General features: G+C 41.3%; 1 protein-coding gene across 1 annotated transcript in view; it reads right to left on the minus strand.

The window, feature by feature from the left end:
* ZNRF3 (zinc and ring finger 3) overlaps nucleotides 1–16,002 on the minus strand; it is a 34,781-nt gene extending 18,779 nt beyond the window's left edge. Inside the window, exon 1 of the mRNA XM_009634730.2 lies at nucleotides 15,877–16,002. Within this exon, the coding sequence (XP_009633025.1) occupies nucleotides 15,877–16,002 (126 nt within the window). The remainder of the gene's footprint in view (nucleotides 1–15,876) is intronic.
* Nucleotides 16,003–16,934: the final 932 nt, after the last annotated feature.

Consider the following 16,934-nt stretch of genomic DNA (forward strand, 5'->3'; position numbering starts at 1 on the left):
AGGAGGCTGAGGGGAGCCCTCATCCCTCCCTACAACTGCCTGAGAGGAGGGAGGAGGGTTGGGCTCTGCTCCCAGGGAATGGGCGATGGGACAAGGGGAAGCGGCCTCAAGTTAGGCCTCAATCAACCAAGGCAGGGTTAGACTGGACATTGGGAAAAATTCCTTCCCCTTGGGGCTGTCAGGCACTGGAAGGGGCTGCCCGGGGAAGGGGTCAAGTCCCCACCCCTGGGGGGGATTTAACAGCCGGGCAGGGGCGGTGCTGAGGGCCAGGGTTTGGGGGTGTGATGGCAGGGGTAGGGGAACGGTTGGGCTGGGGGAGCTCAAAGCGCTTTTCCAACCTAAACAATTCCATGATTCTGTGGTTCTATGACACTCATCTAATGGGTTGCAGAGAGTAAGTAACAGGCGAGAGGAGGACTGAGGCTTGGAAGCATAGGTGGGGAAATCAGTTCATTAATCACTTTTAGCTCTGCCATTTACATCAACATAGTAATGCATTACACATTTATTACGATGGTAACAATACCTTCTGTTGAAAATGGCTATTGGTAGAGCCAGGTTACTATTTATAAATACACTTTTTTTTTTTTTAAATTTAACATCCTAGATAAAACTGACGGACTAAAGGGAGAAAGATGTTTTAAAAGTATTGTCTGCCTGTGTAAACCCACAGATAGATCCTGCTCTTCTAACACCCTGCTGTTTTAACACTGTTCTCACAAGCGCTCTTACATTAAGAACTATGTATCTGTCTTCCTAGATTAGCTTCCTGGATCAGCTGGATAGTTCATCCAACTCTAGGAATTCTCTTCTTGGAACTTAGTGCACTGTAAATAACAAATATTAATCATATATATATGGTATGTGGTATTGAGGGAGTCGATTTATTCTCTGGGTTAAGAAAATGACAAAGGGGAGATTGGGCAATGGTTTAGGTGGTAACCAGTACAGATGCCAGTAAGCTGCTTTTAGCGAACTATCCCAACTCTATTCCATCAGGTGCCAGCATGTCCTGTTAACTGGTCCTCCCAAATGAACAAGATGGGAAGCAGAAGAGCAAGGATATGGTATGCAGAAGACAGTCCTATCGATCCCAAAAGCAAAACACTGCTTTCAGTCAGAACTGAAGGAAAACAGCATAGGTCCAACAGGTATAATAGTGGCTTTTTCCTCTTCCCTTCTTTTCAATACATCTCATGCTTTTTGGGGCAGAAAAATATGATAACTGGGTTGCTCTAACTTTGTGCAGAGATTGTTGAACAAACTAGTCGAGAAAATTGGTTTATACATCCTTATTCAGCCAGCCTGACCAAACTTGCATTCCCTCTGCCAGTTTTTGAGGTTTTCCCCCCTCAATTTCTCTATGAACTAAAAAACATTGAACTTGAGACATATTTTCTGTTTAACCCAGCCCACCAGATCCAATATTCTATGTCAGAACTCTCCACATTGTGGAGTTAGTGTTCATTAATCTGCCAAAAGAGTGGGATTATGCAAGCAGCGTGAAGTGGAATATTTTTTATAGCTAATTCTTTCATCAGCTGTCTCTGGTCCTCTGAAATAAGTGGTCAGCCTCTCACATAGCACATTGATAACATGTGAGCAACACTTGGTAACAAGCAACTTGCATACTCTGTGCTCCAAGGAACATTATTTTCCATGAAAAGGTCCAGTGTCTTGCTTTATTGCTCCGGAAAAGCAGGTCAAGGATTTCGACAATCTTGACTGCTAGGATATACAGCTGAAGGGATGAGGTTTCCGTCTGCAATATTTCACCAAAATAAGTGATGAATATAGCAATTCAGGGGGTCATGGTCTTCTCTTGACCAGACTCAAAGTAGCAAAATCTGTTTCAATGATTTTTAGTGCTCACAAACCAACTGGTTTGCAACCTGTTTTCTCCATATCAAGTGAGACCACAAAGATGTAGACAATATTACCAGTGTTATGATACAGAAAATGCAGTATCAGGTTCTAGAATATTGTCTGTTGTAGTTGCCTTCTGCAGACTTCTCATTTGATTTTGTTCTATTAGCAGAGGACAACTTTGGTGCTGAAATAAACAACAGGAGCCTACGTTATCAGGGTTTAACTTCTGCAGAGATTCTTGAGTTTTAAGGAGTCTTCAGTTAAGTATGGACAAATGCAGGAAGTTCTATAGATGAGAAAAGACCACCGATTCTTACATAAAATGCATGATGAATCTGCAGGCCCGGATGAGATGTTGCCACCACCAGTTTGCCATTTCAGTCAGCCAAATGGCATTCTGACATGGATGCTCTCAAAGCCCTTAACTTCTTTAGAGGAGAGGTATACCTTAAAGAACTCGATTAGACTGAGCAGTGGATGTGAACTGCACCCCCATTCTATGGATGGCAGCATTAGATTTTCAGTATGACAGAAATGACATCACATGAAGCTAAGCAATGAAATCCAAGCCTGTTTTTTGATATGACTGTGACTTCTGCTTGGGATAAAGGTTCTCTCTTCAAGCCAAGTGTAATCTCCTATCAAGACCTTGATTCCACAGCACAGCAGGCTTTACAGCACTGTACTTACTACTGCAAAAAGGAAAATACTCTTCACTGGAATACTTTAGATGCGCCTCCTCATAATCGGGCATGAGAGATCCCACTAAGAAGGAGGAAAAAAAACCCTCCAAAAACAACTCAGCAAAATCTGTCAGTATGCTTGAGAACACCGCTATATTGGCTGCTAAAACGTCCACTACAGTGAATATATTACTATTCAGATGATTTTGAAAATACATCTGGAACACTCTCTGCTAAAGTAAGCAAGGATGTGTGTTTCTTACTGACATTTGACTATCCATAATATATTCCGTTAGCAGCAGCTACTGCTGGGGAAAAGAAAATACAACGTTATCTCATTAGCAGCATAAACCACATTTCTAGTGCAGACTTACAGTTGTACTTGCAAAAGCGTGGAAGATCGGCCACAGGCAAGGACACTCCTGCACAACCATGTGCTGCACCCCGCTTAGCACTGAGAACCTTGCACAAACCCCACAGCGTTATGCCCAATACACCTTTTCATTACAGTTGTCACACTGCAAAACCTCTTTTTCTCTCAGAGCTACAGAGAGTACAGACATCTGAACAGTACAGGTTCCCCTCTCTCCCTCCTACACTGCTACCAGGCTCAGTCAATCACCAAAAATACCTTGCCCCTTGAACCACCATTGGCGCTAGCAAGCCAGGCCACAGGCCAGTTCTGCAGGGCAGAGGAAGAAGGAGAAAAGGACATCATCTGCTTTGCAAACAGCAGAAGTTACAGATTAACCGACTGATGCCTCAGCCCTGTTAATGTACAGTTCCCCAGTCATTCCAGAAACTGAGTTAAACCAAGCATAAGCAGGATGCCATCTCAAACCTTTCCCGAGATAACAAAAAAGGAACTTTCGGATTTCTGTCTGAAAGCTAATGCAGAATATCACAAGATAGTCAAATCCTTGAGTATTGCACCAGTGTAAACCCCCTTCCTGGCTGTAATACTCAACTTCTCTGGCATTTTGGGTATGTTTTATACATGTGCCCTACAGATACTGCATTATATGGCATCACGACAGTTGCTTTATCAATTAAGTAGTATAGAAAGTGCAAAGCAGTATTTTTGAATTCAAAAACATAATCACAATTAAAACCCAATGTACTTCCCTGTAAAAAAATTAAAAACTAAAAAACCATGTACTTCTAGTTCAAGAGAAACATCACCTCGTGCAGTACGTAATCACATCAACAATATATACCAGTGTGATCCACACCACTCAGTACTGAGAGGCTCTCAGATAGTTAAAACTAGGAAGAAAAAAACCAAAGTATCTCCCTTTTCTGGGGTTAGGAAAAAACACTGTGATCGGTTCTGAGTCTAGACCAAGTAAAAACAACACGAAAAAGACATTTAATCAATCCTGAACAGGGTGAAGCCCGCTGGTTGCAAACCTCTTGTGACAACATTTCAGAGTCACGGGACTCCAATCCCCAAAACCTGCCCCCCACTACCACAGACCGTGCTGTGGGCCGACAGTCTTGCTGCCGTGAGAAGGTGCAATCACAGAGGGAAGGGTGAGCGCCGGAGGAGGGCATGGGAGGGTACTGAGGTCTTGAGCTAGTTAACATTGACAGAGACCTAGCATGCTCAGCAGAACGGGGCGGATGCATTCATGGCAATTGATGGTGTTATGCAGAAATGCTGCTACATTTTATAACCCTTCACGCTTTTTCAGGGCAACAGAATTCCTACATGCAATGATCTCCAAACTATAATGGTCATAAGATGAATATATTTTCAAAATGATGTACTAAAGAACCATATACTATAAAATACCACTACACCCATCCCAGATAATTCTTAACTTTATCTTTGCATTGAAGGTGTACTGAAAGTAGATGAACTAGAAACAGCAAACTAGACCTAAGATAATTACATAAACATAGATACAAGCATGCTGTGGTGCTGAGAGAAGTCATTAAAAAATTGAGATATGGGAGAGTGTTGGAGAATTGTAAATTAGAGGAACTATTAACCTGGACCACCGTAAGAAGCCATCCCTATAGTACCCAAGCTGTGTAAATAGTTAGAATGTACCAAAGTTCCTCCTATCTCAGATACACAAGGTGTGTGCTCTCATAGAAAGCTACCTTAAAATTATACAAAGAATTATGAGAAATATGTCTATCTAGCATTTAGAACGGGAGATGGCACAATTTTCAAAAATTTTCAGTCTTACAGGAATTCCATCCAACCTCAGTCAATTTAATGGGGAAGTCCAAACCTCCTGAGAAACAAGCTTCACCTTACTGCAGAATGTTCTTTTCAACAAAACAACGCTTTTGGGCCATGGTTCCCAACCCACTGCTTTAAGTAAATATTTAAATATTTAGGAAAGAGGAGAAATTTCAAACAGATTCAGCCTGCGTGAAATTATGTCAAGAGTCTTGAAGAGGTATCAGGCATTTACAGTAGTCTATCCAAGATATACTGACACATCTAAATTAACCAAACATTATTTGAAAGGCTGAAGAGCATTGTGCTCATCAATACCGTACTGCTGTTCTCTATCTGGAAGATAGAGATACGAATATGACCACAGCCCTCCACAAGTGCTGAGAAGAAATGAAAGCAAGCATAACTAAGCATGAAAAATGAGGAGTGACTTGGGCCAATTTTGGGTATATACCTATTTTCAAATGTAAGAAAATGATAGAAATGAAAATTCAGTGTCTTCTGCTTAGTATCATCTGTCCTGCTTAGCCTCATCCTCAAGTAGCTGGCCTTCATCCATCGGTTGATATCTACTGTAAACAAGGACATTTTAGAGATAGCACAATCATCATCTGAAGTGATAAAAACACTAGATCCAAGTCTCAACAGTGACAGAAAATGCAGCGCTCTTTGCAGGGTCATTAAGTGCCGGCATGTGGTCTGTCAGAGTATGTTCAGACAGACATCATATACACCAAGGTGAGTTATCAAGCAGCAAATGTGTTTTCACTTCTACATGTATTACAGTTAAAATGCTGTAGCGCATTCCCCTGGAGGTTCTGTCCTCCTTGTCAGGGATGAACATCTGCATTCACGACTACAGAATATGCATGTAACCCCCAGTCAGGGACTTCAGTCTTTCTGAAGGAACCAAGGCCTGCAAAATTCCCTTGGTATGCCATAGAATACTACTGATTCAGTAAGGTCTTCCCTCTCCCTCTCTGCTAGAAGAATCAGCTTGGCTAGCAAGTTCAGTAGTAAAAAGATGCACAGTGGGCCAGTATTCCAGTTTGTCTAGCAACTTTCCATGGGCTGGCTAGTGTAAGATGACATGAACTTTCTTTCAAACAGTGATCCTTAATTTTGGATTAGATTAGTTTCCAGGTCCCAAACTGTGGTGGGCCCTTGTTGTTAGTTTGTTGATTTGGAAAAAAAAAAAAAAAAGAAAAAAAGGGGGAAAAAGAATGAAAAAGGTGGAGGATTTTTGTTACAAAGGGAAACTGGAAACTTCTCTGCACACAAGCAGAGACATAGCTGTATTGCAGAGGCCTCAGGGTAAGGATTAAAGAAAAACAAAATAGAAACCCTTCCATCTCTAATTAGGGTCTTCATTTGCCAAAGAGCCATTCCACAGCAGGAGGAATTACATTCAGGCCGTTGCTTGGATAACGTCTCCCAGCAGGTTGGCTCCTCAGAGCAGGCTACTCCGAGCCAACAATTTCTGGTTACTTGGAGGCAAGCAGCCTGCATATTGTTTTAACTGGCCTGGCTTTTGCAGCCAGTTTTGCTGAAGAACAATCTTCTATTCAGAATGCAGAGATAAAAGCTTCACTTGGTTTGAATTTGTCCCCAGTTTCTTTCTCCCTTTCTTTTTTTAAACATGGGAATTATAGGTTCTGGAGTTTGCATTATTTCTCTTGTAGACATCGATGTTTTTCCCCCTCTAGCTACTTGATTCTTTGCCAGTGAGGGCTGCTGTCTGGAGTCTGGCCATTCATCAGCCCCTACCTCATCATTAACACTGTGGTGCTGGCGGTCACAGCTCATTGCTGGCGACAGGAAATCCTAACTTGCAAGAGGTTAACCACAGCCCATAAACAGCCAGGCTGGCTCATTAGTCCCTTACAATCAGCTGAAGGGACCCTCTGGGAATTTCAACACTGTTCATGGGCTCAAGAGACTATGCATTCTGTGCTCTTCGCAAATGCCTCCCTGGCCCGATACCCCCCCCCCCAAGCTCACTATTTGTATCCTTGGGGCTAAGGTCCATCATTTTCTTATCCAAAGCTGACCAAGTTCTTTGAGCGTTTTGAAAAGTTAATGTCTGATGTATTCTCTTGGCTTACCAATTGAACAGAACACCAATGGGCCAACAACTGAGACATTAATGCACTAGAATACGTATGTGCTTTTGATATTTGTAGCAGTTTTCGTGATAATTTCATATCCATATTGAGCAATTCTAAGGCAAGAGCTATGCAAATGTTGATAACAACAACATCTAATCTGTCTAGAGACTTCACGCCACAAATATGTCCCGCTCTAATCTTCAAGAAATAACCTGCTAGAATTGCAAATGGCTTGGTCAGTGCTTCCTACATTGACCAAAAAAGCCCACTTCATACTCACTTTGAGTTTGTATTATGATTGCTTGACTCATTTAGAATAATAGAACAGAACCATTTAGGTTGGAAAAGACATTTGGAGTTGATTCCTTGAACTTAGTACAAACATTAAATCATCAAGTCATCCAAACAGGCATCTCTAGATAATATCCACCTGGCCATCATGAAGACAAAATGTTTAGAGCAGAAAAACAGCTTCTGGCAATTTGTGTTATATTTTCTCTTTACTCCCTTTCAATCCCATGAAAATCATTGCAAAACATTCCCATTTCATGCCTGCAATTTCTTATGATCCACTATTTTCTACTACTGCTGACTGTATCTGCCCATCTTTTACTCTGAATATCCAGAGTCCCCCTGATGCAGCTCTGGTTACATTCCCCAGTTCTCCAATTTCTTTCAAAGCCTTCTGTCTCTTAGCACAGCAAAATTAGGCATGTCACTCATCTGTTAAGTCCTAAATAATTCCATTCCCTGCCTCCACGTCTGCTCCTTATTTTCTTCACTTTCTGATCAATTTATCTAATTCTGCTTGCCAGCCTTCTTTTGTGCTCATTTCTATACTCCAACATAGCTGCATTTACTTGCCCACTCACTTTTCTACTTCCAACTCCATTTCTGTAGCTCTTCCAACATGTCTGCCATTGTGCATTTCTCCTGCTAGAGAAATAGGTAGATTCTGCATGTAAAATAAAAATATCTCTCTCTGTGTCCCATGTTTGAGAGGCTGACGAGGCACATAAAATCATGAGGGTCCAAACACTTGAGAGACATAAAACATTTACATATGCAGCATATGTATATGTTTACATATTATTATTATTTGTATGTGGGGCATATCTTAAAAAATGGCTCCTTAGCCTTTACTCATCCTGGACTTCCACTAATTTCACCGGGAGTTCTGACTGAGCAAAGACTCCAGTAACACAAGTTGTGCAACAGCAGCTGCTTTGGCAGCATAAGGGAGAACGAAGCAGCTGATTTAAAGTAATCAATCCAACAACAGCAAATCTAAGGACTGCCCAGAGGGAGAAGGGTGAAGAGACAGCCTTTCTTCGTGAATAGCTGTCGCTCCTCACAGCTGCGCGGTGAATGCAAGAAGGAAGTTAGTGAAGTACGACAGTAACAGATTGCTGGCTCTAATTGCCAATGGAGAGAGACCACCCCCCCACGAGCTAAAGCCTGGTAGATCTACTTCTGAACTGCGTAACCTGATTCAGCCCTTGTTTGTCCATTCCTTTGAACGCTCCCCTCTTTGGCTTTGATCCAGCTCTTTTCTTTCCTTCTACATCTTTCACCATATGATCCATTCACACACACAAACCTTTTCTTTGTCTCCCTAATTTAACTGGCTTGCTTGTCAGTTCTCTTACCTGTGGTCAACCTTCCCCTTCTCCCCTCAAAGGGACTGCTGAAATTAAGGCGGAAAGTAGCCATAGAATGAGAGGATTTAAAGAGAAAAGGTGTGAGAAAGGTACATATGAACTCAAGACTTCAACTATAGCAGTGAGACTGCTGCTTCATGCCACATCCCCATGTTCTCTGCAGCCAAACACACTTACATGCAACATTTCTTCCTCCTCCTTTCCCATTCACATTCCTTTTTAATCTGTTAAAATAGGCTTGTTGTTAGAGTATGGTCTATGGGGGATGGAAGAGGAGGCAAGGAGATGGGAAACAGAAATTACACTGAGGTTTTGGCAAAAGCATTTCACTTTGTGTGACTTCTTTTGTGTTCAAAAATACACACCTGTGTGTAAAATACACACACATCAGGAAGATTATGAGGACTATTTCTGTCTGTCACTATGAAAACCCAGCTTCTTCCTGAAAAAACATATATTATCCCCTTTTCTGACCTCATCCATGCAATTCTGTTAGAACTCCAGATATCGTTACGTCTATCTACTGTAGAGGTCTGATCACACTGCTAGCAGGGGGGAAGTAAGAAACAAGAACGTCAAAAGACACCAAAAATATTTGCACAAGTAACATTATCACTTCAAATATAATTTTTTTAAGATGTTTTATGGTTATTTAAAATGGATGTTAACATCTCAGGTGTCCTGGATGTTATAAATTATAATGAGGTGCAGAATAACAAAAAACAATCAGTACGATATTACAGAACTTAAGTTCTTCTTTGGTGCTTCAGGAAAATGGTAATTGTCTGTTTCTCAATATGTTCTAAAGAACAAATACAGTAAAAAAAACACAGGCATGGCAGGGATTACAATACTATATACTACTTTTTTCCACAGTTAACTCTAATTTTAGACAGTGCTAAGTGTGCTAATGAAAACTTTAAATGCAAAGCTAATCTAACACTAGCCTGGATGCTATTCCCCCCCCCAAAACACATACTCCTTTTTTCATTACAGAACAATGGGATTGATAAACAATGTAGTTTGTGTTTTGGTTGGAGTTTTGGCATGTTTAGCACATGCAAAAGGAGTCTAGTCTCATTCAAGAAACTTCTCTTCTGCTTCATGACACCACAGAATGTCTGAGAGTTGAAAGCAACCAACGTTAAGTTCCTACTGTAGAACAACTTTTCCCAATCTGTAGTCTGACATGCATTAGGCCAGCACTGCCATCAGAAGGAGCAGTCCCTTTACCCTCCTTCTCTCACTTGTTCCTACCTCCACTGGACCCTGTGCTGCCCACACAAGTCTTCATGTTAGCGGTACACCGAAACAACCAACCAACCAGCTTAAAGTCACCCATACTATTACTTTTCAGCCAGACCAATCAAATTTTGCTGTTGATTTTGAGAGTACCGCCTCAAAATGAATTCTAAATGCTTTTGACAAAGAAACATGGGCTGACAAACAGAAGGCAGCAAAGGTCCCTGAATAGATACAAGTGGAACATCAACTACTTCAGTGGATGTAAGTTTTCCTGAGGTGACCGTATTTTCTGCTGACCCACCACAGGGCGGGGGACTGTGGCTGTCACTACCAGCTGAAAGCATCTGAAAAAGCACAGTTTTGGAAACACTGATCAATGGTTTTAGACATGTCTCTCAATTTTAGATCTTAATCTACTGCATAGCTCAGTCCTAATTTCTGAAAAAGTTTAGTGTGGAAGAGTGCATATATTCCATATGCATTTCTACAACTGAACTGAATAAATTTCTACAGGAAATTATCCAAACTGTATATAAAAGTATAAATGTTATACAGAAACAAAAGGTATGCTTATATAGTCCCTGCAACTCTAATATGTACATATAACTGTATGCTTTAGGCTATTAATATAAAAGGTCTAAGTTGAATTTGCCTTTCTGTTTTTATTACTTTCAGTAACTCCGAAAGAAATGGATTAAAATTGACTCCTCACAGGTCCTCTTGGTTCCTCAAGTCATAGAACAGAACACTCTTTATTCAGGAAGTAAACTATCAACATAGCCCCATGATTTCTTGTTTGACTTGTTTGATTATAAGAATCTTTAAACTAAATCGTTAGGCAAAAGGTTAGGAATCACAGTCAGACTGTTTAATGCAGACTCGAGTTATGATGATTTTGGCCCCAACCTAAGTCGTATAATCATTATGCTGATGTGACAAACCAAGAGATTCTTCTAGTTAGCATTTGTGTAAATGCGAGAGAAAAGAAGTGAATGGATACTGGAGAACTGTTAGGAGTTTCTTGTATTACAGATTCCTTTGATCTGAAGAAAACGGGAAGCTGTAGTAGCGGGGACATCCTCTCTTTGTTAGGTTCTACTCAGATGCACGTCCTCAAATGCACACATCCTATTAATACAGAAGAAGAGTCCCTTCAGCAGTCCCGGGAAGACAAACAAGAACAAACCCCTTCCTTGTGGGCTTTCAAGCCTGCAGAAAGGGAAGGGGAGCTACTTTTAAGCAAATCTTCAGCATTTTCTCACTACCTATCTTGTAACTGAAATAAAAAACCCAACCGCATTGCCCAGTTGTATTTCACTGTCTTGACAGATGTCATTTGCTTCAAAAATTACTGAGGCAGGGGAAGAACAGGGGTCTGCATAGTGGCATGTGCAGGACACATGCACGTACTTGCACCACAATAGAGCGTATGCAGTCACGCAACAGGTATTGTAGGCAACAGTGCTCTTCCCTTCCGTCAGAGCAAAGTTACGCTGCTGGAGCACGTGTGCGGGCAGGCAAAGGAGAAGGAGCCTCATTGTGCTGTACCAAGAGAAGGCAGGAATTCCAGGAGGGGAAAGGTTCCCTTTGAAGCACATGGCACGAAGAGCTTCCCAGTGACCATGGCAACAGCTCAGTGGGTTCCCAGCCTGAGAACCAAGTTACTACAGCCATGCCTAAGAAACAAAAAAAGTATGAAAGAAGGAAAGAGAGAGGGGGGAGGTGGGCTAGGGGGTGTGGGGGAGAGAAGCTGGAGCAGAATTAGCCTGGCAGAAACTGAGCGGCTCCCTGGTAGGCAAATCCAGCCAATAATGCTGGTCGGGTTCACGGGGTTTCCTTTTCATTTCCAAAGCTTTCTTCTTCCTCTGTCATTCCCCTTCTAGCCCTATTCAGGAGCTCATGAGATCAGTAAAACCCAGGCCTTTGCTTTGCCTGCACGCAGCATTGCCTCAAACAGGGCTGCAGTGTGATCAAAGGCAATGTTAAATCACAGCTGCCACACACCCCCCTTTCCCAACCAGGGTCCAGTTTCCAACAGGCACTCTAACAGGAGATACATTTTTTTAAACTCTTTCATTTCCATTGCACCATATAAATCTGACTAAGAAGGATGAGCAATTAAAAAAATCTATATGAAATGGACACATTAAGTTCTGTACGGCTACCAATCCCATTTAGCACATGGATAAACAAGTGGAGTGAGGCTTCTGAAAACACAGACCAGGGTTTTACTGAAAACAAAACAAAAAACCCCAACCCAAACCAAAACAAAACCCCCCAAAGCAAGAGAGACCAGAACAACTAAAACCAACAATAAGAAAAAAACCATACATCTTTGTACCAGATTTGTGCGTCATGGAATTTAGTTCTACAAACAGCTTTTAAGCAGTCTCTACATTCTACTTCACAATATTCCAAGCTTTCCACAATATCATCTCTATTTTCTTTCTTTTCCTTTACTATTCAGCTAAACCTCATAATTTATTACTTCGTATATGCATGCATTTCGCCATACAGACACAAGCAGTAACTTTTTTGCTTCTACTACCATATTACTCCACACAAATGTTCACCAGTTTTAGTGAAACGAGATTAAATTGGCTCCCTTAAAACAGGACTTAGAAATTCTTTTATGGTTTGAATTAATCTGAGCTTTTAAACACATTCATTTATGTTAGGCTAAAGCTGACAAGGTTATCCGTTCCTTACGTACGTAAGGAAGACAGACAAAAGTAATTGTCAACTGAGCAAGGATAACTCTCCCTAGGTATCCTCTTAGTTCATAGCGAAGAGGTGGATACCCAAACTAGCTTCCTCAGTGAAAAGTCTCCAAATGAAACAGAACTGCCCAATGTGCCATAAGCTGGAAAAGGAAGTGCATATACAAACAACTGCCCTGGCAGAGTCTTTTTATTTCGCCCTAAATTGTTGAGGCAGACTTTCAGTTATGCCCATGACAGCAAGTCCTTAACTTCTTCCACCTTCCTGGCACGAGCTTTATTCCTACGATCAAATCAATAGGCCAAACTGATCCAACCGCACTGCTTTCCCAGCACACAAGATTTGGCTTTCATGTCACAGAATGGCTTCTAATGGAATTAAGATCTAAGAACAGATACTAGAAGATCCCAATGGCAATCCCAGCATTAGGAGATACACGGGAGCAGAAAAAGGGAGGATATATCTGCTTCCCCAGGAGGTATAATTGATCACACAGACTTCACTAGACAAAGCAGAATGCCTGTGGTCTAGAAGTTCAAGTGCCCTACATACTCAATTTTATGCACTCTACTACATCCTTTAAGGAGGTAAGAATATTCACATTCAGTGAAGTCTTACTGTTACACACCTGAGTCATTCATGCAGATGTCTGTGTAAAAGGGGTTGCTTTGCCATTTATCTCACTTGCATAATATCTGGGTATCAGGTACACCAGCAAGGCTGAAATGCAACACCTCATATATCCAAGAAGCCAGTATGTTTCTGAAATGTTGCAGCAGCCCTGCACCTTGTAACATCCACATTTATCTCCACAATAGATATTGCAGGAGGGCAGGACTACTATACAGAATTTTGGAAAAGCAAGAGCTTACCACAGCTCTACTGAAAGGCAAACACAGTATTTGTCTGGAAGATCAAACAGTGCAGGATAAGCCACCTTGGGGGCAGAAAAATCAAACCAAATGAGGAACAGTAGGCTTGCACTCCTTGACTTCTTCCTCCTTTTATTTTCTTTCTTTTTCCTTTCCTTTCTCTTTTCCTTTCCCTTCCCCTTTCCATTCCTTGCCTTTCTCCTTTCCTCACCTTGCCTTTTTCCTTTTTGTTCCACTTACTCTCTTCCTCTCCCTCTCCATCCCTCCCCTCCCTCTCTCTTTCTCTTTCATGTTTTAAGTAAAACAGCTGCCAAATCCTAAAAACAACCAGAAGAGGACACATTTATACATGCAGCAGGTTTGATACTTACCCAGGCAAAACAGCTCACAGGCTGACTGAATACTCATGCAGCCATTTGCACCAAATTGCATGGAAACAGAACTTTCCAGAGACCCAGACAATCGCAATGCAATTTGTTTCCACAGGTAAGATAACTACAATGACTTGACAGACCTGCAGGAAGCTCATGGCTAATGCTCCTGCTGCTATTTGCACTCAACAATACTTCAAGAATTCTGTGAAGTCCTTCTAAATCAGGATTAACTTGAGCATAGGGAGGACTGAGCAGAAGGGTTGCAGAGAAAAGATAGAGGAGAAACTACAGCAGCAAGCATGAAATAGGGAACAAGTATTTCAGGAAGAGAAGGATAACTGGTGACATGAAAATACAGAACGAGGAGCTGCATTACAGCTACTGAGAAGCAAGTATGGCCTAGAACCTTGGCCAGCCTTTTTTCACGTGTTAAAATCACTGCACACAAACTGGCACACGGGAAACATTGCGCCCAAACTCTCTGGGCGCACCCCATGCAGGAGTCGCACCACTGTCACAACGTGTCAAAGTAGATGCTACAGAGCTCCTGAAAGAAAGCCAGGGTCTGCTGCTCAGCAGGCCAAGCTTCAGGGAGCTAGGATCAGCAGATACCAAGGTGCACTCGTTCTAGAGACGGACGTGGCTTTGGGGACATGGGGAATATAAAGGACATGGAGGCAGTGGGTCAGGCAAGCAATCTCACTATGTCAGAAAATATTTATAACACTGTTTGTGCAGAATACCTATGGTTTCCACTTTCTTCATCTATTTTGCAGACCTACTTCCTCACATGCTTTTCAGAAGCCTGACAGATGGGACTGAACAGACTCCTTCCTTAAATGGCTTTCCCCAAGACTCAGCTTACTCCTGGAGTTTACTTATGGATTACTGTGCATCGTTCAGTACCCAGTCTTCCCTAATTCCTATCCTCATGAGACCTTATCCCCAGATTTTATCCTCTTAAGAGCAAAGAAGGATCAGCTGGAATTTCTGTGAAACAAAAAACAGTATTCCAAGTCAGAAAAAAAGTTGTAATGTGCTGAAATTCAACAGAAAGGGCAGTCACTTCTTTGAGAGATGTTTCTCACCACATACCACAAGCTAAACCTGCAGCAAATTTTAGACAAGCAGATGGTTTCCCATTTCCTTTGAAATGTGGGGGGGTTTAGAAATTTTGTTTATAAATATACAGAGACAAGTTTTACCTACAAAACGTCAACCTAGGTTTTTATTTCCTGCCTGATTCACTACATTTTCACTGCTCACCTGAAGTCACCAACACTATCCTACCAAAGTCTCAGCAACTCGAGCCAGTTGGATTTTAGGATAAAACCCAGAGATTTTACGCATTTTCAACTACTCAGTTACGGGTAGAACTTGAGGCCTATGCTCTTTAACACACTTCCAACTACTCTAGACTTCAAATGTCAACACATAACCTCAATCCTCAAAAATTCTAAGCTGAGAACAAAAAAAGGACAGCTTTCTGCTTTCCTTTTTGACATATCTGGCAGCAGTAATGGTATCTTACTAACTTCACCCCATAAAACAAAGGGAAATGTTTTGCAAGGAACTTAGATTCCAGAGGCTGTATTCACAGGGAGATTCCAGCAAGAAGAAAATTTTTATTTCTTTGACCAATACAGCGAGACTACTTGTTATTAAAGGTATCTATCCTGCAATTAAAGCAAAGAAATCTCTTCTAGGGTTGAAGACTTGTCTTCCCCCAAAAAGGAAATTAATACCTGTCTTCTGAGAAAATTGTACCTAAGGAAAATCAGTAAAATGCTTTCATTTTGACCACTTTTGATAAGAAGCTTCCTTTGAATGAGTTAGCATCACACTTGCAGTTCACCCTATTTCTGCTCCAGTACTGCTTCTGCTAAGCAGCCACTTTTGCAGAAGTCTTTGTTAGGTTCCTACAGAGCTCAGAAGGGGAATGCTTGCACTCAGCTCCCCATCACCATCTCTATCAACTGAATTATGAATTATCTTTCCCTGAAACACCTAGTGTGAAAACAGGCAAAACGGGAATATTTCGAGGTACAGGGACTTTTCTCCTGGTTCATTTCTTGCTGATTTTTCTCAGAAGGGAACTAACCTTTCTGAGAAAGTCACATGCAGCATTTACCCCAGACTACCCCCTTACCTTTCCTAAGACAGTGAGGCACGGCTTAGGCTCCAACTCTGGCTGTTCCAGTTTCACCACTCCTACCCAGCCATATTCATATAGGTCTTCCTCATCATTGCTATTACACAGTCCGAGTGGATGCATCTGAAATAGAATCAGAAAGAAATCTTTAGCCAATCAGTAGAATTCAGAAAACAAACAGATTGCTTTTGAATACCTTAGTTTATAAAAATACACTTTTATTTATTAAGGTACACCAGAAAATCTGAAACGTAAGGCTGCATATATGAAGAATTCAGTAAGTTTCCGAAGCATGTGATGAGTACAAAGTCTTGGAATGTTATGTGAGCTCACTGTCATCTTGCTTATGAAAAATCATTTATGGCTCACAATTATATGTGATTGTAAGTCCTTTTCTCAGATATAAAATAAATACAAAACTCCACTTTGTATTGCAAACCACCTTTCCTTGCAAGCTGACAGAAATAACACAAACTGTTTTGTGGAGTCACTCATAAAAGCTTCACCTGTCATAAGATCCAGAGCCAATGTCTGATAGGCATTGTCACTTCTTTTGGAACACACCTGTCATGCAGTTCAAAGTAAGGTGCAAGAAGCTTCCTAACTGTTGTGGAACACTTTTTTTTCTGAACCCAAATGAGGGGGGGGCTATCACAAAGTGAGAAACTTCAGTCTTAGATACCTGTGTTTCTTACACAAGGCAACAATACGTATTTGCTTTGATTTCAGATACTCAGTCTCTTCCTCCTCCTTCTGACACTATTATAGTTACTCTGATTTTAGTATGGCAAGGAGCTTCCTACACATTGATTTTTATACCTGTCTTTTCCAATTTTGCTATCTTTCATTAGGATATCTTTGTGTATAAACCAGGGTGTGGAACACTTAACTTCTTGCTATGTTCTCCTTGTTCGTTTTTTCCCCTCAACTAAAATCTCGGATTTTTCACAGACCCTTGCCTAAGAGTTGCCCAGGCTTTAACAGATCTGCAGAAAAAGTTCTTTGAGAAAAAAGTCTGTACTTTATCCAGCTTCATGCCTTTCCTTAAATCTCAC

This window comes from Egretta garzetta, unplaced genomic scaffold (genome assembly GCF_000687185.1).
Source record: "Egretta garzetta isolate BGI_Z169 unplaced genomic scaffold, ASM68718v1 scaffold73, whole genome shotgun sequence".
NCBI classification, from domain to species: domain Eukaryota; kingdom Metazoa; phylum Chordata; class Aves; order Pelecaniformes; family Ardeidae; genus Egretta; species Egretta garzetta.